Here is a 24,740-nt window from a genome sequence, read left to right on the forward strand (position 1 = left end):
TGCTGAGCAGGAAAGCTACTGAGATGCACACCATTGCATCAGAAACTGCTGGGCTGCGCGGGGCAGAAAGTTCCTGACTCCTGAGACCTGTGTATGCCTGGACTTTTCTTTCTTTTTGCTCCCATCCCCATAGAGAGCCTCAAACTCAGTACTACACACCAATTTTGTTAAAAACACTGGTGGCCAGAAGAGAGAGAGACTTTTCCCCATATAAACTGACAATATTATACTTGGTTATTTAACATTTAAATAGAATCATCAGTGTGTAGGCCTGCGAGAGGGAAGTTAAGTCTGCAAATAGTATTATTAGTAATCTGTACTTATTATTATTAGTGATATGTGCATATACGTATAGATATGTAAGTGCTCAAAAATGGACTGCAGCATATCAGGCTCCTCTGTCCACGGAATTCTCCAGGCAAGAATACTGGAGTGGGTAGCCATTCCCTTCTCCAGGGGATCTTCCTAACTCAGGAATCAAACCTGGTCTCCTGCATTGCAGGCAGATTCTTTACTGCTTAAGCCACTCGGGAAGCCCCAATAAACATTAGCTCTTTCTAATAAAACACGTATTTAAATTTTTAGCAGCATTCCAATGACAAAATAAAAGTAAACTTATCTTTTATTATTAATCAGAATGTGGTTATTACTCATGTCTAGGAAATACCTACATTGTGTTCATAGAACAGATCAGAGGAAGTAGGGACACTAAAGAAACATTTTTTTGCTCTTTGTATCAGAGGTGAAAAATACCTTCTGAATCCTACAAATATTTATTAATATTTATTAGATAAATAAAATCTATTAGATATAGAAAAATCAACACAGGAAATTCTTAGGTAAGTCATTATCTATCTACCTATATGTTTGTCTGTCCATATCCTTTGTTTCTTCTCTTCCAACTATACTTTCTGTTATTTTTCCCCTTAGGTGAATTTAATCTCATTGCAGAATAATTTTGTTTCCTCTCAGTAAACACCTGCTTTGATGCTGCCCAATTTCATTATCTGCAAGTTAGAACTGCTTTAGGAAGGGGTTGAGTCCATGGGTGCAGATAGCTAAATTTTTTGCTGGAATGGGATGGCACTGTGTTGTACCCTTTCTGAGTGTTGCCTACACATCAGCATTCTACCTGTTTTTCAGAGATAAAGAAAGATAAGATAGTTTGAAAGGGAAGAAATGGGGACAGCGTTCACTGGCACTCCTTTAATAATGGAATGGCTGATACATCTGCTCGTCAAGCAATTACAGCGGAGGATAGTGGTCCAAGCCAATGAATCAACTCCTAAACTACATGACTTTTAGCACACTCAAGTCCTTGTAGAACTGGGTACTGGTTTAACCAGTTACCGTTCTTCTTTCTCTGGGGTGGAAGGTTTGTCCTATCTATTTTTATATGCCTTCTATCATCTTGCACAGTGCTTTATATATGAGATGAAGATATGTATAACAGGCTTTCAATTTAACTTCACAGTATCTTAAACTCACATGGGCATCTCAGCTGGTGCAGCTGGTAAAGAACCCCCCTGCCAATGCAGGAGATGCAAGAAGACATGGGTTCAATCCCTGGGTTGGGAAGATCCCCTAGAGGAGGAAATGGCAACCCACTCCAGTATTCTTGCTGGGAGAATCCAATGGACAAAGAAGCCTGGTGGGCTACAGTCCATGGGGTTGCAAAGAGTCAGATATGTCTGAGTGTCTGAGCACACATCTTAAACTCACATAGCACTTCAGCATTTTGAAAAAGGGGTATAATATATGTGTAAAGCTTTAAGTTTATAAGTATACTTTACATTTATTAAAAACACCTTTATCTCTGTGCCATGCACAGTACTTTGCACACAGCTGGTGCTTAATAAATGGTAGCTCCTGTTTTTATTATCATCTCATACGATCTTTTCAAAGCTACGAGTTAGGAAGGCCAGCTGTTTTAAAGAACCCATTGTTGACATACGAGAAAATGAAAATTCAGAGAAGTCATTTGCTAAAAATCCAAGGCTTGTTCATAACAGAAGAATTGGAGGATTTTGAATCTCAATTGTACTTTCCTCCTCTTTATAATACATGTTATTTCTCTCTTATTTTCTCCCTCCGCAGCAAGCCCATGAAGATTGCTGTGGCTGGGATGAAATTTACTTGAAAGCTCCTCCTTACAATGTGCTAAATAAGGCCACTTGATGAGCCAGCTCTTTGCCACTTAAGGCATGGGGGCTGTGCTGAAGACAGTGACAGGAGCAGGAGACAGAGGACAGGATACACTTTTCCTTCCTGCTTTCTAGAATAGTCACACAGCTTCGTTTTCAAACATGAAATAAAAAATCTGGAGGCTTGGGTAATTTATTTATTCAGACAAGGCAAGCTAAAATGCAGCATCTGTTTTCCTGGGAGCTTCCGTATTCATAAAATCGTGCATCTGAGTTCTCTGATGCACGTCAAGCTGCACTCATTCACTCGACGAACGCACTCAATCACCGAACAAATGTACGCAGCGCTCCACTTCCTGAGCACTTTGCCCTCCTCAAAAGATAAGATAAGACATGTGCGGTTCCCATCTTATTACTTATTCAGTTAGCCAACAAATCTTGATTGAATGGTTATTACCATGTACCAGGTACTTGAACTAGCTTCAGGAATACAACAGTTATTTTTTGGATTGTGCTTTACCATATATCTGACAAACACACATCCACACACATATGGTGTACATGCATTTACATGGGAAGAGTATTTCTTTTCTTCTAATAGGTAACCTTTTATTAGAATATGTTGTTCTCGCTCCCTTTGTTAGTTTTAAAAAATAGCCTTGATAAAGAAGATATGAACATTTCTGAAGGGCAGTTAAGGAGTGCTCATTTATAATATAGTTTGTCTCTCAAAGCCCCGTATTTGGCTGAAATTTCTCTGCTAACAGAGGGTCACTAGAGAGCAAGAAGCCTTGTCACCGCAGTGGTGCTCCCTGGTGCATTGGTCTCTATCTAGCAAGTGCCAATATTAAAGAGGTAATGGGAGACAATGTTGTCACATAATGATGATTTCCCAATGCTCCATAAATGCAGAAGAAAAGCCAAGACATCGATCCTATGGCAGTGTTCTGTAACAGTGACTCTTCCTATTACAGCAGGAGACTGTGGGAGGTTTAATCATTTCCCTTAATATATGCCAGTGCAGCTGAGTGTCCATGATCAATGGACTATTGTTACTAGTCTGCAGCCTTTTTATTGGCATTGATAATGGGCTTCTGCTCATGTGTCTCAGCTACAAGTTTAAGCTGGTAAACTTTCCCCCCTCTTACAACTGATGAATGACTATTAGCAGTCAAATTAGGACCAGCGGAGTTGGGAATCAACTGAACTTCATATGGAATACTGAAGACTACAATGAACCAACCTAAGTCTGCAAAATGCAACTGTGTTCCTAGCAGTTGTGACACCTGAACTCTGGTTCTAAATGTCCTGGGCTTCTGGTTGACCCAATGTTTACCAACTCCTCTTCTAAAAATATTTCAAAAAATGTATACCTTGACTTAATAATTGTGATAAGAACAGGCAGTGTATTATTATAGTGCTTAATTTTAACTTTCAAAAATGAGGACTGCTGTGCCTCTGGAAAAGGTCAGTTTTCATTCCAATCCCAAAGAAAGGCAATGCCAAAGAATGCTCAACCTACTGCACAACTGCATTCATCTCACACGCTAGTTGAGTAATGCTTAAAATTCTCCAAGCCAGGCTTCAGCAATATGTGAACTGTGAACTTCCAGATGTTCAAGCTGGTTTTAGAAAAGGCAGAGGAACCAGAGATCAAATTGCCAACATCCTCTGGATCATCGAAAAAGCAGAAGAGTTCCAGAAAAACATCTATTTCTGCTTTATTGACTATGCCAAAGACTTTGACTGTGTGGATCACAATAAACTGTGGAAAATTCTGAAAGAGATGGGAATACCAGACCACCTGACCTGCTTCCTGAGAGATCTGTATGCAGGTCAGGAAGCAACAGTTAGAACTGGACATGGAACAACAGACTGGTTCCAAATAGGGAAAAGGAGTATGTCAAGGCTGCATATTGTCACCCTGCTTATTCAACTTATATGCAGAGTACATTATGGGCAACGCTGGGCTAGAGGAAGCACAAGCTGGAATCAAGATTGCCGGGAGAAATATCAGTAACCTCAGATATGCAGATTTCGCCACCCTTATGGCAGAAAGTGAAGAACTAAAGAGCCTCTTGATGAAAGTGAAAGAGGAGAGTGAAAAAGTTGGCTTAAAGCTCAACATTCAGAAAACTAAGATCATGGCATCCGGTCCCATCACTTCATGGCAAATAGATGGGGAAACAGTGGAAACAGTGTCAGACTTTATTTTTTTGGGCTCCAAAATCACTGCAGATGTGACTGCAGCCATGAAATTAAAAGATGCTACTCCTTAGAAGAAAAGTTATGACCAACCTAGACAGCATATTCAAAAGCAGAGACATTACTTTGCCCACAAAGGTCCATCTAGTCAAGGCTATGGTTTTTCCAGTAGTCATATATGGATGTGAGAGTTGGACTATAAAGAAAGCTGAGCACTGAAAAATTGATGCTTTTGAACTGTGGTGTTGGAGAAGACTTTTGAGAGAGTCCCTTGGACTGCAAGGAGATCCAACCAGTCCATCCTAAAGGAGATCAGTCCTGAGTGTTCATTGAAAGGACTGATGTTGAAGCTGAAACTCCAATACTTTGGCCACCTGATGCGAAGAGCTGACTTATTTGAAAAGACCCTGATGCTGGGAAAGATTGAGGGCAGGAGGAGAAGGGGACGACAGAGGATGAGATGGTTGGATGGCATCACTGACTCAATGGACATGAGTTTGTGTAAACTCCGGGAGTTGGTGATGGACAGGGAGGCCCGGTGTGCTGAGGTCCATGTGGTCACAAAGAGTCGGACATGACTGAGCGACTGAACTAACTGAACTGAACTGAACTGATGCCTTTGGGAAGAAATCTATTTCTGACAGAAGTTTATCTCTGAAAGTTTTTAAGAAAAGGACTACAGCTAAACTTATTACTTACCAAATTTGGCTTTAAAACTTTCCTGAACTGTTCAGAACTTCCAGCATCTTGGCTAAAATAACAGTGTCTGTTAATAAAGTTTTACAATCACAAAATAACTGAAGGCATGCTAGAGTTCTGAATATTTTTCTACAGGAGAAAATTTAAGGAGTAAGAAGCTCCTCTTTTCAAACACAGAACTAAACTTCACTGAAAAAGTTGTATAATTTCACATATTTTTCACAATAAAAAATACATTTATTCTAATATTGACTGGCATGTATGTGTCAAATGCAGAAAGTGGTGCAACTGAGTAATCCATGAAACCCACTGAACCCTCAAATGAGTCAATTTTGGGAACACAGACAACCTGATAAGCTTCACAGGACAGCCACAAAACTGCTTTGTAAGATAGATATATATATGAAAAAAAAAGATATATGGAGAACACAAATTTATATATACCAATGACTGAAAGGCTAAGAGACATCATGTATCACTTTCAAGTTTGTGAACATTTTTCATTTGAGGTCCAATGGAAATCCAGTTTCACTGCCTCCTTCTGCAGACAGTGTCTCTAAGTCTAAAGTCAGATTGAACCACTCTCTCCTTTTACTACCCCTGTAGCATTTAATCCTGCTGGCTTTCAACCACCATGAGCTGGTAAGGTCTGTCTCCCTCAATAATCCTAACAATATTTCATACAATTAGAGAACGTTAATTTTAACAAAGGACTTTGGCACTTGGAGCAGAAGTTCAAGTTGATCATTTAACTGTCGTAACTTTGTGACTTCCCTGGTGGCTTAGTTGGTAAAGAATATGCCTGCAATGCAAGAGACCCAGATTTGATCCCTGGGTGGGGAAGATCCCTTGGCGAAAGAAATGACAACCCATTCCAGTACTCTTGCCTGGAAAATTCCATAGGGAGAGGAGACTGGCGGGCTACTGTCCATGGGGTTGCAAAGAGTCAGACACAACTTAGAGACTAAACTGAACTGAACTTTGTGACAGAGATGGGGCAGAAACCACAGTTCCCATCTTACAGATGGTGACTGACAACAAAGAAAATCTGGTTTGCCATTCAAGACAGGGACTCAATGGAGTCATCTTTGAACCTACTCTGTACTGCACACAGTCAGCACTTAATAAAGATTCAATGACTTGGTTTGACTTGAATTATACTGATTAGATGACCAGCTCTTCTTCTTCATGTACTTCAACTGGAGGAAGATGAGAGAGACAGGAGAATTTTCTTCTTGTACTGAGGTATGAACCACTGTGTGAGGGTACCATCTTCTCTGACATGTCTGAAAATAGGTTAGATTTCTATCTGTCTAGAAGAGCATTAATGGCATTCCTACTTACAGTAGGGAGAAAGCTTGGGGATCACAACAGTGAAAGTTCAAGTTGCCTCTAGATAAGGCAAGAATTGAGTGGTAAGAGCCTGCAAAAAGGAACAGTCAAGGAAGGAGCCTACATAAGGGATTTTCAATCACGAACATGTATAAGCACCACCCATCTTGTTAAAATTCCATGGGTCTGGGTAAGGTCTGAAATTCTGTACTTCTAATAAGCTCCCAGATGATGCCATGTTGCTGGTGCGTGGACCATACTTTGAGTAACAGATTAGACTTCACATAACACAGATTTCATAGTGTCTCATATGGGTGTTAATTAAGCTACTATAGGAGAAAATTTCATATGGAAATCTGAAAATATTCAGACAAAAATCAAGAAAGTTACAGAAAACATTCTACAGAAGATTCGTTATTGGAATTCTTGATATACAGCTTGTGATAATGAATTGTCCTTTTATTAAAAAAAAAAGCATTATCTTAAAAATCAATAAAGTATTCCCTTTAGAAAAAAAGGATTCGATTCCCTTAACGGAATACCCTTCGAGGTGAGAGATACTTGTAATAAAATGCTATATACTACCACTTGTCAACGGGGCCCTTGGTTGAGCCTTAGCAATTGTTTTGCTTGCTGTTGTTGTTTCGTTGCTTAGCCATGTTTCACTGTTTTGAGACCCCACGAACTGTAGCCCACCAGGCTACTCTATTCATGAGATTTCCCAGGCAAGAATACTGGAGCGGGTTGCCGTTTCCTCCTCCAGGGGATCTTCCCAACCCAGGGACTGAACCTGTGTCTCCCTGTTTCCTGCATTGGCAGGCAGTCTTTACTGCTGAGCCACTGGGGAAGCCCATGGCTTTGTTTACTACTTGCTAATAATTGGATTTGACTGAATAATAGCCTACAGATTGAGAATATAGTAAACATCAATTCTGAGAGAATTACTGGTGGCAAATTCTGCTTTCAGATTTATGGAAAGCACCCAAATTCCCTGCTTTATAGGCTTCATTCATTCACTCAATCAACATTTACTGAGTACCTATTATGTGCCAGACACTGTCAGGGATGCTGGGTGTACAGCAGCAGAAAAGACAGACTCAGGCCCACTACTCAAGAGTGTATATCCAAGTAGGAGAGCATAAGATAACAGGAGAAGATGGTATAAAGAAAGGAAAAGTTTATGAATTATAGGATGATGGAAGAGAAACAGCAGCTATTTTAAGTCACTGGAAGCCTCACTGATGATGTATTATTTGAACAAAGATCTGAATCCTGAGGATTATATGATTTTATGAGAAAAATGATAGATATCTGACTTTGTTAACAGTTAATGCTGTTGGTTCATGTATTATGTCCTATGTGTATTTAATAAACCCACAATCCTTCCCCGACCTGGGTGCACGTCAAGGGTTTGGGATAAGGAAGTAGGGGATTTTTCAAGTCTTTCTGATGAATAATTAAAATTTTTTTATTGTTATGTTTTTAATTTCAATACAAGCCTATTACATGAGACCTTAAAATTCAAGTATAAATGTTTATAGTAAAAGAGGTTACTGGGTAGAGAAGACAAAACTTACATTCCAAAATCAGAACTGAAATTTGGATTAGGGATCCCCAGGTTTACTACCTGTGTGACTCTGGGCAAGTCACCTAACATTTTATAATTCTTAATTTTCATCTCTACAGAGGCAAGCTCACTCTACTTGCATGATTTGGGGCAATTAAAAAAAAAAACAAACTTGGTAGACAGGAAGTACTTAAACAATTGTAACCATAATCTTTGCCATACATAGGAAAGCACCATGCTCAGTATCTGACCCAGTGTAGGCGCCTGCCTCTTGGTTTCCTTCCTATTCATTTGCATTATCAGTTCCTCTGCAGTTTTTCATTTGTCCAGATAAACAAGAGCTGATGGTATGTGCACTTTTGCTTGATAGAATTTCATAGGACTCATTTCATCAGCGCATGATTAGCTTCAAAGCTTCGAATCTAACCCAGTTTTGAGATAACTGGGAAACGAAACTAAGTGGAGAGAACAAATGCAGCATTGTAAGAGAAGCAAAAGTCAGCTTGAGGTTGTCTGATGTTTTTAAACTAACATCATCTTTAATCTCCTATGCCCTTCTTCCCAGATAATAAGAGCTGTGCACTAAAAGTGCTGAGATAAACTAATGGGGAACAGGATACTACAAAAGACATTTGAAAGAGCCCATGTAATTTACTGCATGTCTGGTTTGTTTTACTTTCCAAAGCCTTCCTGTTGCTCCAGGAAATTTGTCTCTTCTGGCAACCTTCGGCCCTCTTTTGGCCGGGGAGCGCTGAAAAAGCATTTGAGGGCAGGTAAACAGATGCAAAGCTTTCTGAGTGGAGGAGTAAGCACAGGCCTTGCTTCCTGGGTCACATCTGAGACATAAACAAAGTATCCTTTAGTACTAGCTTGTGAGAATTATTCCAAATGCAGGCAACCAAGAGGCTGCTGGCCTTCAGATATGCATAAACTCCCAGCACATTCTGAAGGTAATTTACATGTGTGGACCACTAAAAGCCTCCTACTCAATGAACTGTATCCCTGGGGAGATGCTAGGCCTGGATCAGTGTGGGAACAACATAAGGGTGTCCTCTGTGCCAAAAAGGGGATTGGGCTAGATGGAAAATCCCCCAAAAGGACCATCTGGCAGCATAAATTATCCATTTAAAATGGCTGGTGTGAGTTAATGACATCAAAGCCACCAGGAACATGTACAACATCCTTCAGTTGAGTTTTAATGTCCCCTCAGGCCCTGCTTCTATTACGACTTTCTATGCTGAATACGGACAAATGTACATTTATCCACTGTCCCCTCCCACCCACCCCCTACATAGATACCATGAAACTGCATTTTTCAATAATGAAATAGACATAGAGAATGGAGCATCAGTCCAGGAATACAGTAAAATTGTGAGGGATTTCTCTAAAAGCATACATTTTTTCCCTTAGAGAATCCCCCCTACAATTAATTATATGCTTACACTATATGTGTTTATGTATATAGCATGTGTGTATATATACATATAGTATAATATATAGTGTAATTATGTGTGTGTGTATGTGTGTGTGCGTGTATATATATCTCCTCCCCAAAAGGATTTAGCCATTAAACTTTAGTTATTTAATGACCATAAAGGATACAGTTATTCGGATGTTAAAATCTATGATCAGTTGAATCATAACATGCAGAAGAGAGGAACAGAATTACTCTGAATAAAAGAGTCACTAGGTCAACATATTCTATATTCAACCTACTCCCACAGCCCCCACATTGGCTCAAAAGGAATCTACTTAAGGATCCAGAGGACAGGCTCCTGGAAGAGGAGCTTCATGTACATCGACATAAAAAAAGCAGCTCAGTCTGTGTAAAACTGAGTTAGTATGACTCTCAAGCACAATGTCCCAAATCTATATATTTTGATTCTCAATTTCACAGAAGCAGGTAAACTGGCCAGGACTTTAACTGGCCTTTTAAAAAGGGTTCAAAGAACATGTAGATCTTTTAATTTTTTAACAGCACATAAGCTTCTCATTGGCACTATCCTGAGGTCGTGCTAATGTGCATTTGCCAGCACGGGTGGTCAGCACATTCATTTAGGCCAGGGTGTATTTCTTGACCACTTTCGGCAAACTGGCATGGATCTCCGTGTGGGGTGAGCTGATGCGTAGCCCTCTGTAGAAGACCCATCACACCCTGAGCACTATGTTGATGATACTTAGAAAATGGCGGCACCAGAGGCTAAACCCCATCCTTACACCTCCCGTGTCACCACATAATGATCCTCTTATGTGTCTGTTCTCCACCCCAACTGTGAATTCCTTGAAAGCAGGAGCCACAACCTTCTCATTCAGCTTTGAGTTCCCAGAACCAGGCATAGTGCCTCATCCACAAAAAAGTTCCCAGTGAAACTGTGAGTCAATGAATGGATGAGCTGGGTAAAAAGATTAGAAGGGAGGCAAAATGAAATCTTCACATTTTGGTAAAGGGAACAAGATAAAGGACTCAGCTAGTGGGGACCCAGGTTTTGTTTTTAATTATCATACAGTAAAACTGCCTGGGGGCTCAGAAGTGGAAGGCATGCATTTCTAGTAATATGAATGTTAACACATGTATAGATTCCTGTAACCACCACCACAATCAGGATATAGAACAGTTCCATCATCCCCCAAGCCTCCGCTGTGTTGCTTCCTCTATAGTCACACTCTCTGAAGATTCTCTTTTGATATGTTAGGGGGAGAGAAAGGAGTTAAGATTGAAGGTGAAGGGGTTCAGAGATTTTCTCGCTGCTTGTTTATTCAGGGAATTACTCTGAGGCAAGAATTGGGAAAATCTTTTCAAACTTACTGTGCTAGGTATAATTCTTAGTTGGGTCATGTATATTACTTCATTTAATTCTCAAGAGCACTGAAATGCCTATTATTATTGACAGATGGTAAAAATGGAGACACTTAGTCTCAGAGAGGTTAGGTGGTTTGCCCATAATCACACAGCCAGCCGAAGCAGAGCCAGGATTACACTCAGCCTGTCTTTTTCCAAAGCCCACTCTATTCTCTACATCATTAGACTGCGTATTGAGGAAGGTACTAGAGAAGATTCTCCCTTGCCAATCTGGAGGTTATAGACACTGAGAAAAGTTTCAAAAGGCTTCTGCTATCAGAATTAGTCACATGGCTCAAGACTCCAGAGTCAGGACTAAACCCCAGGAGGTTAGACTAGCAGTCATCATTTGCTCAGTTCACAAAAGATGGACATAAAGATAGCTATTCCTTTTATTTTTATTTTATTTTTTTAGCTGTGCTTTTAAATAGAAAAAGAATTGTGATGACAAAACATATTTAAAAGTTTCCTCATTTTATAAAGATCCAAGTGCAAGCTACTGCACAGGGAGCCCTTCTTTCCTCTCTAATGCTACTGATGCAGTCGAAAAAGTTGATGGATTTTTATTTTGATAAAAGATAAAACCAAACCCAAAAGGCAATTAGTATAAAATGAAAGCAAAGGCAAACGGAACACTGGATTGCTGTGTAGTGAAAACATGTAAGAGTAGAAAACCCTCCACACCATTCTCAATCTTTCATCTCAGCTGAATGGCATCCTTGCCCTGCCACCCTTTCATAAAAGCAGCAGTCAGGTACAAACATGCGTTCACGTGGAGAAAGTCAGAAAGTCCACTGTTCTGAGCTCACTCCCTTCGCTTTCTGCCTGGCGTCACTCCCTCCTCCCCACCACCCCCCACCACGTCTTAGACTTCACAGTGGCCGCCCGCCCTGCTTACCTGGCTCCACTTCATGCCACCCGCTGGACTGACTTCCGCTCCCCGGGGAGCGCCCTTGGCCTGTGTAAAATGGCTCTTCACCAGGACTGTCCATTTCATCCTCCACAGACTTGAGGCGCTTCGTGGAGCTGAAATAACAAACGGGTACATGTTTAAAAGCCATCCAAACCACCTTTCTCCTGGATGTGGCATCTCTGGTGGAAAGAAAGCCAAGGAAGGAAGCAACTGGGTAACTCAGTGTAGTTTCGTGGGCTTCTTTGGGCTCCTGTTCAGTTTAGTGAGTCACTGGATGGAGAACAAACTCTTGGGTCTATGTTGTTCCAAGTGTCTGGGTTTGGTTTTTACTGTCACTTGAGTTGCTGCTGCCGCCACATCCGGTTCCTTTTTCCTTTGAGGAACTGCTGGCTGGCTCCGTCTCCTGTCTCCACCTGGAAGACTGGTAAGCCCACATGTGTATCTCCCAGCGCGTTGGCTGGGGCGTTGCCATCAGCAACGATCCTAGACATCTACTTAACCCCTCTGGCACCCCAGGAAGGAGAAAAATCAGGGCACACAACCCTTGAAGTAAAGCCTGAATTGCCTTTTGGGGTTTTTTTTTGCCATATTTTCTCATCTTCTACTTAGAGCTCTTCATTTAAAAAATACTTATTGCACAGTGACAACACCTTCCTTCCACTTTTGCCTCATTCGTTCACTGTTTTATCTCCACTGCCTGGACTGGGACCTGGCCTACTGCCACTGTGCAGGCTCTAGAGATAAAGCAGTGAACAAACGAGACAAAAGTGGAAGAATTCTACTTATTCTCCCTGTGAGAATAAGGGACGTGGAAAAAAGAGTGACCCAGTGACTTGCATGCCACTTCTCTACAAGGAAATTACCAAAAATGAACTTCTGTGCCATCAAGTGGGGATGTTTTAGCTTTGGAGAAGTATGGTTGAGAAATTTCCAGAATATATTCTATTTCTTCCAGTTAAAGAACTGAGGTCTTTTCCTCCCAATTTGAGGTTGCAAGAGTTAAAAGGTAGTGACATGCTACATGTTGCTAATGTTCTAATTGTATTAATTGATTATGTAACTAACATACCAGAATGAGTAGATTTCACACCTGGTGTGAGTACTAGTTGGGTAATCTCTTCCTCACATGTCAGGTACAGAATTTTAAATATATATTCATTCATCAAACATTTATTGTGCACCTCCCACATGTCATGTACTGTGCTAAAGGCTAGAATATTGAAATGAATCAGATATAACACCTGTCTTCATGGGGTTTACAATCTCATGGATGAAGAACAAGAGGTAAACGAAATTGTGCACAGAGAAATACAGGTATGATGGTGGAACCACACAGAGGTTACAGTGTGTTCCTTGATGGAGGAAGAAAGCAATGATACACAGAGCAGGTCGGGGAATGATGCCCAGAGGAGATGGTTCCTGAACTGTCTGTAAGAGAGGGGGTGAGGAGACGGAGCAGAAAGAAGAACAGGGCAGGGACAGGCTGTTACTCAGGTGATGCACTCCTGAGGCAGCCATTCTGGATTTTAAGATACTGAAATACTTCTTTATCAACTGGCAAAGTCCCACTCTCAAACTCCTCGTGTTTGCCCCAACTTTGTCACCCCATCTTTGGCCCAGGACAGCCCCAAACCTAAAGGGTTAAGGTATGGCACACTAGAGGCATTCCAGGACTTGGCACTGTGGCAGGGCAAGTCTGCCCTAACTGCTATGCTCCTGTCACCCAGGTTACTAGCTATTCCCAACATCACTCCAGGAGGAAGGTGCACGTCAAGCAGAAACAACACCAAAAGCAGTGTGTGATGCTCGCAGAGAGCTGACAGGTTAAACACAGGTTAAAAGTGCTAAAAGGTTAAAACAGGTTAAAAGTGGCAGGAGGGGTACAGAGAAAGATGGGGTGAAGGTGATAGAAGATATTGTATATCTGGACTTTATCTTACAAGCAATAGAGGCTCCCTGAATAGATCTAAACAGGAAGTGATGTCAGAGTCATCTGTCAGAAAGGTCATTCTGGCAGTTGCAGAGATGATGGCTTTTGAAGAGCTAAGGGAAAAGAAGGAGACAGAACCTTCCCCGGGGAGACAGTTAAGAGGCCACTGCAGCCATCCCAGTAAAAAAGTGAGGAAGGCCCAGTTCAAGGCATGAAATTCTAGTTACTGAAGTTGCCATTCCAGGAGTCTTAGCCTTTAAGCTCTATTCTCATGAAAGCTAGATCGCGGGAAAGCAACACACCTGTAGCATGCTAGCTTAGTATCCAAAGAAAAAACCTCTAACGATTTATTTAATGTCCGTTGCCTGGCTTTCCTTGAAGTTTAATGAAAAAGAGCCACCCAAAGAATTTTTCTGTATTTTATGTAAAACTGCATCTAACAGAAGTACTTTATAAAAGGACATACACAAAAAAACTCCTAATACATAAAACCAGAAAACATGTCGTATCTTTAAAAGAAATTCTAGTTTCCTTTTATTGGAAAAGGTGCATTACATAACCTGGTGCTTTCCCTTCTTGCCCTGGAAACCAGGCATCTCAGCGCTAAACGTAAGGAATAACTCTGGGTTCAGGTTCTTGATGTAAGAGTCTCTCCCATCTTTCCACATGGTTTCTGCCCTCTCTGTATTTAATATTATCTGTTATAGTTTTTAAATTAAAAGCCACCTGAAATAATTTTAGTTAGAAGTTGAAAGAATACAAATTGGAAATAGAATAAATATTTTCTTGTGTTCCCTGGCAAATAAAAGGCAAGACCTACATTCTCTGACAGGAGCTTGAGATCTGTGAAGAAGGAGATTATCAGGATTTTTTTTTATTTTTTATTTATTTATTTATTTTTTTTTTTAATTTTATTTTATTTTTAAACTTAGGATTTTTTTTTAAAGCTCTAGTGCCTATCACAGTATCTGACTAATAACAGATGCTCAAACACTGCTGAATTGGGCTACAGATTTATAAACAGTCACATGAGTGCTTGTGACAAGGATTCGCCCAAGTGTCATGATTCAGTGAGATCCCACCCAAAAGGCCAACTTCATTACCTATCCTTCTCCAAGTACCAATATTTTTCTGAGTTTCTAATGCTTTTGATTTCCTTGGTGTCCTCTAGAATAAAATGCAACTACTCATGCATTAAGAGTTAGTTACTCAATTGTATTCGATTCTTTGCGACCCCAAGGACTGTAGCTTGCCATGCTCCTCTGTCCATGGAATTCTCTAGGCAAGAATATCGGATTGGGTCAGTAGCCATTCCCTTCTCCAGGGGATCTTCCTGACTTAGGGATCAAACCTGGGACTCCTGTATTACAGGCAGATTCTTTATCATCTGAGCCACTAAGGAAGCCCTACTCATGTGGTTATTAAATCCTAAAGGTGAGAGAGTCTGTAGATATTAGCTGACCCCTCAGTTTGAAAGCAAGGACTGTCAGGGGTTGACACAGGATAAATGTTGGGAAGGTGGAGATACAGGCTAGAGGAGAGAACAAGATCCAGGAAGGAAGAAAATTAGAAGTGCCAGGAGCGATGGGTGAAGGGCTTCCAGGACAAAGTTTACTGACTTCACAAACCTGACAGCTGGTTTATCTTGATGAAGTTCTTTGGGATAAGAAAAGTATATTTCCTCCCAATTTTTATATTACCCCTTCTATGATTTTGAACATATTTACTGGAAGGAATACAGAACCTACAGTTAAAGCCTATCAATCTCCTTTTTTTTTTTTTAAATTTAGATATGAATCAGTCATTACTTTTGTTCCTTATTATTATTATTTTTTTTTATTTTGGCCGTGCTGCACGGCATACAGTATCTTAGTTTCCCAACCAAGGATGGAACCTGTGCCCTCTGCAGTGGAAGCTCGGAGTCCTAACCACTGGACAGCCAGGGAACCCCCAGTTATTAATTCTGGCTTCTTGCTCTCTAACATAAATTCTATTCTCCCAGAAACACTTGAGGGACACAGGAAAGGACCAGTAGGTCTCTACATAAGAAGGAGGATAAATACTCTCTTAAGTAATGACACACCATCTCTTCTTGGGTGTGGAATTTGTTCTGTCTTTAGCAATACTACCTAGAAATTATGGGAAGACTATTATCTTCATTTCAAATATTTGCTTAATTCCTACTATGTGCAAAGCCTAGATGCTTTATCTTGTCCCTGAAGAGCAGCAAAATGCCTCTTTCCTGAGTGTTCCAAATGCTCTGAACTAAAAATCTTCATTCACGTGTCAGTCTATATCATGAGACTGCAAAGCTCCTGTTACTTGACTTTACTTGCTTGTTACTTGCTTTATAGATCTCATATCCTTGGGACTTAATACGTGTTTGCAGCTGAACTGGAAGAGTTCAGCAGGGGTCCCCGCCCTCCGTGTGTGGACCAGGACCTCCTGTCAGATCAGCAGCACCATCAGATGAGAAATCAAATACACAATGACTGTCATGTGCTTGAATCATCCCAGCCACTCCCCCACCCCAATCCGTGGGAAAACTGTCTTCCATGAAACTGGTCCCTGGTGCCAAAAATGTTGGGGACCGCTGCTCTAAGGGATTTGCCATCCAGAAGGGGAGGCAGGAACCGTACATACCTCCAAGACAATAATAATGATTCAAAATAGCAAATGCTAACTGTCCATGAAAAGTAGAGATGCCAGATAATCCTTTCTGGGGGCTTCCTATTCTATTCCTTCCTGAAAGAGTGAGCCCCATTCCTAAGAGGATCCAGTGTCAAAATAGTATTGTTTGAAAGTTCCAGCAGCTCCAAGTTTGAATGTAGACTCTACCATTTACTTAGTCTGCAACCTTGGGCAAGTTACTTAGCTTCTCTGAGTTGTGGGCTGACCCACTGTTACATGCAGCACTGTCTGTCCTATAAAATTACTGTGAAGATTAACGCCTATCGGGTATGTAAAGCACCTAATACACTGACTGCCACAGAGCAGGCGACCAATTAATATTGGCATAACATAAACAAAGACTGATTGGTTGATGAACTTTTCTATATGGAAATCTGGGGTATTCTTCTGGGCACAGTTCCTCAACTGTACACAGATAATTCTGCTGAGTCTATATATTTAAAGAATAATTTTAAAAGAATCATCTTAGGAGAGCCTAATGAGAGCAAAACAAACATATTATCAAGTTATTAACTACTGATGCTGTGTATAATTACTGCCTTATCAGGGTTAGTTATTTGCAGAATATGGGAATGACACTAGCTTTTTAAAGTACGTTAACAATCAGACTTCCACACAGAAAGTTGAAACAAAAGGCAAAAAACAGCTGGAGAAGCTGGGCTGTCCATGGTACATGCACAGTGCACATATGAAAAACAGTCAATCGACTTTTAAATTAATCACTAACCACAAGTATTTGCAAAGCTTTTTTATGTTGACTAAGTGTAGTTACACACAATGTCCCTTCCATCAGCAAACATTCAAAATCCTCAGAATGTATTACTACCTGAATATGTTCAAAATCTCATTCTTTTGTTATAAGTGTTTTTTTTTTTTACGTGGGGCGGGGTGCGGGGGAGTGGCGCTGGAGACGACTTTTTTATACCCCAGTGAACTAGAGGGGACATTTAAATAACGTGAAAGATGATGGTAGGACTTGGTGGTTTTATCTGGGAAAATACTGTTTCTTTAACCGTCTTCAAGTTATTGGTAATGACCAAGCTGATGATTTTTTTAAGTAATGATGGTTAAAATACATAAAGTCAAGGTAAGAATGAGTCTCTACCAGGGAAAATTTCTATCATCTGGACATTGTTTTAAATCCTCAAATGCTTGCTTTAGGAGGAACATACCTCTGTCAAATGTTTTTCTGCAAAGTACACAAACATTAAAGATCGTTCTGCACCATTCTTTTCTTTGTTGTCACAGTCCAGTGCTAAAGCCAATTTGTAAAAGAATACTGTGGGTTTAATGCCTAATCCCTTTCCCTCCGGTACAGGTTATCTGGAGACAACAGGATCTTGCAAAATGCTTCATTCTGATTTTGGCTTTGTGACCTCAAGGGGATCAAGCACCCTGGAATCGTTATCTGGTTGTGTTCTTTTAGCTTTACTCTTTTAAAGGTCTCCCGGTGCAACCGTGCTTGTGATCTGGCCCCACAATGCTGTCGGGCTGCATTTGCTTTTACGTCTTCACACTAGGATATCATATAGTTGCATCTCTCAGAGCAACTCCAATAGACTGGATTTTGAGAACTCTCAGGGCACAGTAGTAGGAAAAGAGCTGAAACTGAGCAGTAACGTTTGCTGCGGGCATGGAGACTGGGACTGTCGTCACCAGGGCCAACTTTCTGCCAAACTAGCCAAAACACTTTCCCCTAGTCGAGCCTTGTCCTTAATTTTCTGAGAACATGCCATTTTCATACTCTGTCCTGCCTCTGTGTCTTTGCTCACGTCTTCACCCAGAACACCATTCCATGACTTTCCATCCCCCTAACTCCCACTAATGCTTACAGTTTACAGCTGAACACAAGTTGCTCATTTTGGATAAAGCTGTCTTTAACTATTTTCAGCCCATGCCACAGAATTGACTGACTGATGTGTATGTGTGAGTCTGTATGTATATATGTGTGTGTGTGTATATATGTGTGTGTGTGTGTGTGTGAGCTTATGTTGTTGTTTAGTTGCTAAGTCATGTCCGACTCATTTGCAACCCCATGGGCTGCAGCCCACAGGCTCCTCTGTCCATGGGAATTCCCAGGCAAGAATACTAGAGTGGGTTGCCATTTCCTTGTCCAGGGAATTTTCCTGACTCAGGGATGGAAACTACATTTCCTGAATTGGCAGGTGGATTCTTTCTCACTGAGATACCTGGGAAGCGCCGCCCCCCACCCCATACGCACACATGGGCATGCTGCCTGTGCATTTGCTCTCTCTCCTCAGCGACACTGGAAATCCACTCGGGCTGAACCCACTTCTACTATCTATTACCAGAGGCACACTGCTAAGTGTCTAATAGGCCCAGAGTTAAAAATCAAGGTGTGTAAACTAGGAAGTTTGACCTCGTTAAGAGCCAACAATAAAATTACCTGGTAGAGGATGTGCTGGGTAAAGACCTCCTCATTGCTCCTGGACTCATGCTGTAGTATGAAGAACTTTCTAAATCTGAGAGAGAAAAATTGGGACCAGTTCCTGCAGCTATTGGTGCTAGAATTAAAAAAAAAAAAAGAAAGAAATATCAGGTAAGGTCTGTGAATAAAAGATCAATGAGAGCATATTTCAGTGTTACATTTAACACATTTTATATTTGAATTTATATGGTTAGCTTATCCAAATTGATCAGTAATGAACTCAGACCTTAAAAGAATTCTAACAATAAAAATCCTCTGCATCAGAAGGACATATATTTTTTTATAACACATCTTTCATCTTCCCTATTTTTTTGTAATGGTAAATTGTCACTAAGGTTGCCATATTCCTGGATGCTTCTAACAAATACCTTCACATTTTGGTCTGCTACTTTTCTTGAACGACTAGCATTCCCTGGGTTTTTCTAGCTTTGTTTGATTGTGATAACTTCCACACATCTGTATTTTGGAATTAGTTTTGAACTGCAAATTCATCTTTTGCAGGTCACCCAATCCCAATTTCATGCGATGAGAATGTGTGATTTCCCCTTACTCCCAATCCCCTCAGCACCCTGCATACATCTTAACTGTCTGTCCCACCTTCCAGTTTAAGGCAAGATCCTCAAACTGTGGTTCCTGAGCCATAATTTTTGTAGGTAAATTTGTACTGGAATAGCTGCACACCTTCATTTACATACCATCTCTGCTTCCACACTGCAAGAGCAGAGTAGCTGTGACAGAGCCCATATGGTTCACTATGCTGAAAATATTTATATAGGAAAATTTGTTGACCTCTGATTCAAGGGACTGTTAAAAATAACTTTGACTACACATGATTTTCAGGGCTGACCCTTGTGTGAGATGTGATTCTCTGCACTTTTTATATGTCCTGGAGCCTCTAGATATCCTGTTTATAGGAGTAGCTTATTAAGTATTTTTAAATGAATAAATAACATCTACCAATCTTAAAAGACATTCTGTGTAAATAGTGGTGCAATTATATACATGCAAGGAATCTGTTCTTTTGGAAGATTATACAAGGCGGGAGCAATAGATGCATGTTTTTCTGTATCAAGGCATTAGTTTGAGAGTTTTAAAGCCCATAGAAGTGAATATATAAATAAATTAAATAGAGGCTCATATCCATAAGAAGAAAGGATAATTAGGAAAATCATGAACCAGGGACTTTCACTCTTTCAACCAATGATTACTGAGAGTCTGCTACTGCCAAGAATTACGCTGGGTAAGGAAGACACTTAAATGAATGGCATGGTCCCTACCCTGAAACAGCTCTAGAGAGTTAGGCTGGCAGATCAATTTCAATACAGTCTGATAAGTCAGTCCTTTGCTAGAATTATTCCTAGATATGGCTGCATAGAAGTGGGTATCTAACTCAGACAAGGGATGAGAGGTTCAAGGGAGTAAAAGGGCCTCAGCAAATGTGAGGCCTGGGAAGAATGTTAAAAGGACAAGTAGGTTTTATCCATTAGAGGAATGGAGGCCTTCTAGATAGAGAGAATAGCATTTATACAGGTAAGAGAACACAAAATGTGTATTGGATTATGATAACTTGGTATGATGTGGTACATATTAATAATACATGGGGAAAGGGGATATTTAAGGTCAGGTGGTAAAGAACTCGCTTGTCAATGCAAGAGATATGGGTTCAATCCTTGGGTCAGGAAGATCCCATGGAAAAGGAAATGACAACCCACTCCAGTAGTCTTGCCTGGGAAATTCCATGGACAGAGTTGCAAATGAGTCAGACATGACTTAGCAACTGAAGAAAAACAATAACAATATGAAGGGTAGGTAGATTTCTTTAAGGAATATGAATTTGAGTTCAGTCAGTTCTCAAGTTTATAAGCTATGAAGCTCTTATCACACTCCACGATAACCGGACTATTGGGATTATGCTACTAGTATCTAATATAATCCCTTACGCTAGAGGCAGTCAGTAAGCATCGGTCAAATGTAATTGATTGTTAGTCAAAGGAAAACCAACAAAGTACAGGAATGCTATTGTCAAATCTGTACTTATAAGCTAGACACGCCACCTGTCAGGAGGATAAGTATGGGGTGTGGGGGTTGGGGCAGCTGAAGAATATAATCAATAAAACCAGGGAGACCAGTCGAGTCATTTAAATAAGAGAAGATGGGGGCATGGTCCAAGGGATAGAAAGGAGGAGTCTGGAGACAGCTGTTTAGGAGCTGAAATTGAGAACATGTATTGACTTCTGGAGTGTGGTAATGGTGGAAAACGAGGGCTACAGGATAATTCCTAGGACAGATGGTTGGGAAACTGGGGAGATTGTGAAGCCATAATAAAACTATGCAATTAATAAACAGCATGAGGGGCAAAGCAATTTCTAGAATAAACACTTAGTTGTTTGATAATGGCAATGGCTAGACCTTAATCACAACTATCATTATACAAAAATAGTCACTGCTAAGAAATAGAAAATACTGAAATTCACAGCAGTTCAGTTCAGTTCAGTCACTCAGCCGTATCCGACTCTTTGCAAACCCATGAATCGCAGCACGCCAGGCCTCCCTGTCCATCACCAACTACCGGAGTTCACCCAGACCCACATCCATCGAGTTAGTGATGCCATCCAGCCATCTCATCCTCTCGTCCCCTTCTTCTCCTGCCCCCAATCCCTCCCAGCATCAGAGTCTTTTCCAATGAGTCAACTCTTTGCATGAGGTGGCCAAAGTACTGGAGTTTCAGCTTTAACATCATTTTTTCCAAAGAAATCCCAGGGCTGATCTCTTTCAGAACGGACTGGTTGGATCTCCTTGCAGTCCAAGGGACTCTCAAGTCTCTTCTCCAACACCACAGTTCAAAAGCATCAATTCTTTGGGGCTTAGCCTTCTTCACAATCCAACTCTCACATCCATACATGACCACAGGAAAAACCATAGCCTTGACTAGACAGACCTTTGTTGGCAAAGTAATATCTCTGCTTTTGAATATGCTATCTAGGTTGGTCATAACTTTCCTTCCAAGGAGTAAGCGTCTTTTAATTTCATGGCTGCAGTCACCATCTGCAGTGATTTTGGAGCCCCAAAAATAAAGTCTGACACTGTTTCCACTGTTTTCCCATCTATTTCCCATGAAGTGATGGGACTGGATGGCATGATCTTCGTTTTCTGAATATTGAGCTTTAAGCCAACTTTTTCACTCTCCACTTTCACTTTCATCAAGAGGCTTTTTAGTTCCTCTTCACTTTCTGCCATAAGGGTGGTGTCATCTGCAGATCTGAGGTTATTGAGTTTTCTCCCGGCAATCTTGATTCCAGCTTGTGTTTCTTCCAGCCCAGCGTTTCTCATGACGTATTCTGCATATAAGTTAAATAAGCAGGGTGACAATATACAGCCTTGACGTACTCCTTTTCCTATTTGGAACCAGTCTGTTGTTCAATGTGCAGTTCTAACTGTTGCTTTCTGATCTGCATACAGATTTACTTTCTGAAATTCAAACACATCTCTCAATGACAATCTCTAATTGAGGAAGGTCTTTATTTCAAAAACAAATGGTTAGGCTTGACAATGAGTGTAAACGGAGTTCTAATGAACAATTTTGCTAGTCATTCCCTAATTTGTTTTTTATATCAAACTTATTTGCATAATTTCTGCTTTGATTTCATAATACTTTATGCCTTAAATAGGCCATGGGGTGCAGAGGGGATTGCTGTGATGGGGGCGTGGATCACCCATGACCCCTCTTAGCAGCCTGGCATGTAATAGGTGGGTTTTGTTTTTTTTTAATTTATTTGGCCGCACCGGGTCTTGGTTGTGGCACACGAGTTCGTCCATCATTCCTTGCAGCATGCAGGATCTTTTCCAGTTGCAGCATTTGAACTCTTAGTTGTGGCATGTGGGATATAGTTCCCTGACCAGGGATCAGATCCAGGCCCCCTGCCTTGCGAGTGCAAAGTCTTAGCTACTGAACCACCAGGGAAGTCCCTTAATAGGTGCTTACAGTTTGTGCCTTCATGGAGCTTAGAGATTGGCATCTCTTGTTAACTAAAAAACAGGATAAGGCTAATCATTCATGGCCTCTCTTGTTAACTAAAAAAGAGGATAAGCCTGGATTTAGTTTTCTTCACAAGTTTCAAGATGGGGTTGAGGCTTCAGCCGGATGGAGCACTGTGGAAACTGCATGACCCCACTCCTTCTTCTTGGAAGGAAACACAGAGCAAAATGTGAAGAAGATGGACTTGACTCAACGAGAGAAGTCTGAGGCCCCCCATCTGCTGGTGAACATCCAGTTGCTCTTACATTGAACACTTTATTGTGCTCTAGGGCTTCCCGGGTGGTGCTAGTGGTAAAGAACCCACCTGCTAATGCAGAAGACATAACAGACGTGGATTCCATCCCTGAACTGGGAAGATCCCCTGGAGAAGGGAATGTCAATCCACTCCAGTATTCTTGCCTGGAGAATTCCATGGCCAGAGGAGCCTGGTGGGCTACAGTCCATAGGGTCACAGAGAGTTGGACATGACTGAGGTGATTTAGAATGCATACACACTATCATGTTCTCCTCTAGAAAATGTATTTCGCCTTGATTATATTTTTAAAATGTCAAGGGAGGCAGAATAGGTGAAGGGAGAAGAATACTCGTGTGCATGTGGTATGTCCACTTCTCAGAGAGAATAAAAAAATAATTAAGCCCACAGAAATGTTCCTTAACTTGCCTGTGTATTTCCTTCCTGTGAGCCACTTAGTACACTGAAGCTGTAATCTACCAACATTTGGTGTCCTGGCAGCATGGGACACCTCCCATAACACCTATTGATCTCTGGTGAATAACATCAGGATTTGGCAAACTGATTATATATGTCTTGAGTTTTAAAAGCTCACTATATTTCTGAAATGAGACTGGGTTTCACACCTGGGTTACATAACCCTAATAACTCACAGATCCAAATTCTGCTTTTTTCAAAAGAGTCTTTTAAGGAAACATCGTTCAGTCCTGTCTGCGTGTATGGCTGGTATGCATGTCAGCTTATTGGAGTGGATTCTGATTCAGTGAAACTGTGAGAGCCAAAGAGAAAGGCTTTTTTATATCTGAGGGTAGAGGTCACGGTCAAAATTATCATTGCAATGTACTGGGTATTCTCGGTGCCTCCAATCTGGAGAACAGAAGTCTTGCCAAGTCACTAACAATTCAAAAGGTGGCCTTTTGGTAGGCTTTTCTGAGAACCTGGGGGCTCATGTTTTGAGAAGCACTTTATTTATTATACCTAACTTAAATCTTAAACAATCTTTTCAGGAAAGGCACATTTTCTAGATGAGGCGAACTAAGCCCTGGAGTGAGGTTAAATCACTTGCCCTGGATCACAGAAAGGCAAGGATGAGAGACAGCCAGGATTAAAATTCAAGGACATCTGACCTCAAAAGCTGGGCTTTTTCTGTCGTACCACCCTGACTTTCATGTACAATATTGGTCTTAAACTTGAGATGATAAAAGGGTATATATTGTATCTGCCCCCACAGGGTTTATAACCTAGTGGAATAATAAAAAAAAATTATACCTGAATATCTAATGCAAGGCTAAATGTGTTAAATCTCACAGGGGAAATGAATAGATGTGTTAGGGAGGTTCAAAGGAGTAATAGATCTCATTGGGTTGTGGGATCAGAAAAAGGGCTGACCAGGAAGAATGGGTGCTTAAACTGAGCTCTCAAGGCAGGTGAGGGTTTAAAGAGGCCCAGAAGGAGACAGGAGAGGGTTCCTAGGCAAGTTTGGAGGTAGGAGGTAAGAGAGTGATCTGTGGGATCCATGACATTTCCGAGAATGGGAGTGATAGAATACTTATGGAATTGAGGAATGTTGCTAGTGCAGGCTTCCTAGGTGGCTCGGTCGTAAGGAATCGGCCTGCCAGTGCAGGAGATGCAGGGGATGCGGGTTCAATTCTTGGATTGGGAAGATCCCTTGGATGAGGAAATGGCAACCCACTCCAATAGTC

General features: G+C 41.0%; 1 protein-coding gene across 7 annotated transcripts in view; it reads right to left on the minus strand.

Annotated features, from left to right (window-relative positions):
- The window catches only part of NFIA (nuclear factor I A), a 400,419-nt gene that overhangs the window by 99,980 nt on the left and 275,699 nt on the right, over positions 1–24,740 (minus strand). For all 7 annotated transcript variants that reach the window (XR_008715917.1, XM_055585662.1, XM_055585661.1 and 4 more), the window contains exons 5-6: positions 18,728–18,845; positions 11,685–11,812 (exon numbers count right to left, since the gene is read on the minus strand). Coding sequence is in view for 6 of the 7 variants with exons in the window: in XM_055585662.1 (XP_055441637.1) it covers positions 11,685–11,812; positions 18,728–18,845 (246 nt within the window). In the remaining variant the exon portion in view is untranslated. The remainder of the gene's footprint in view (positions 1–11,684; positions 11,813–18,727; positions 18,846–24,740) is intronic.

This window comes from Bubalus kerabau, chromosome 6 (genome assembly GCF_029407905.1).
Source record: "Bubalus kerabau isolate K-KA32 ecotype Philippines breed swamp buffalo chromosome 6, PCC_UOA_SB_1v2, whole genome shotgun sequence".
Lineage (NCBI taxonomy): Eukaryota > Metazoa > Chordata > Mammalia > Artiodactyla > Bovidae > Bubalus > Bubalus kerabau.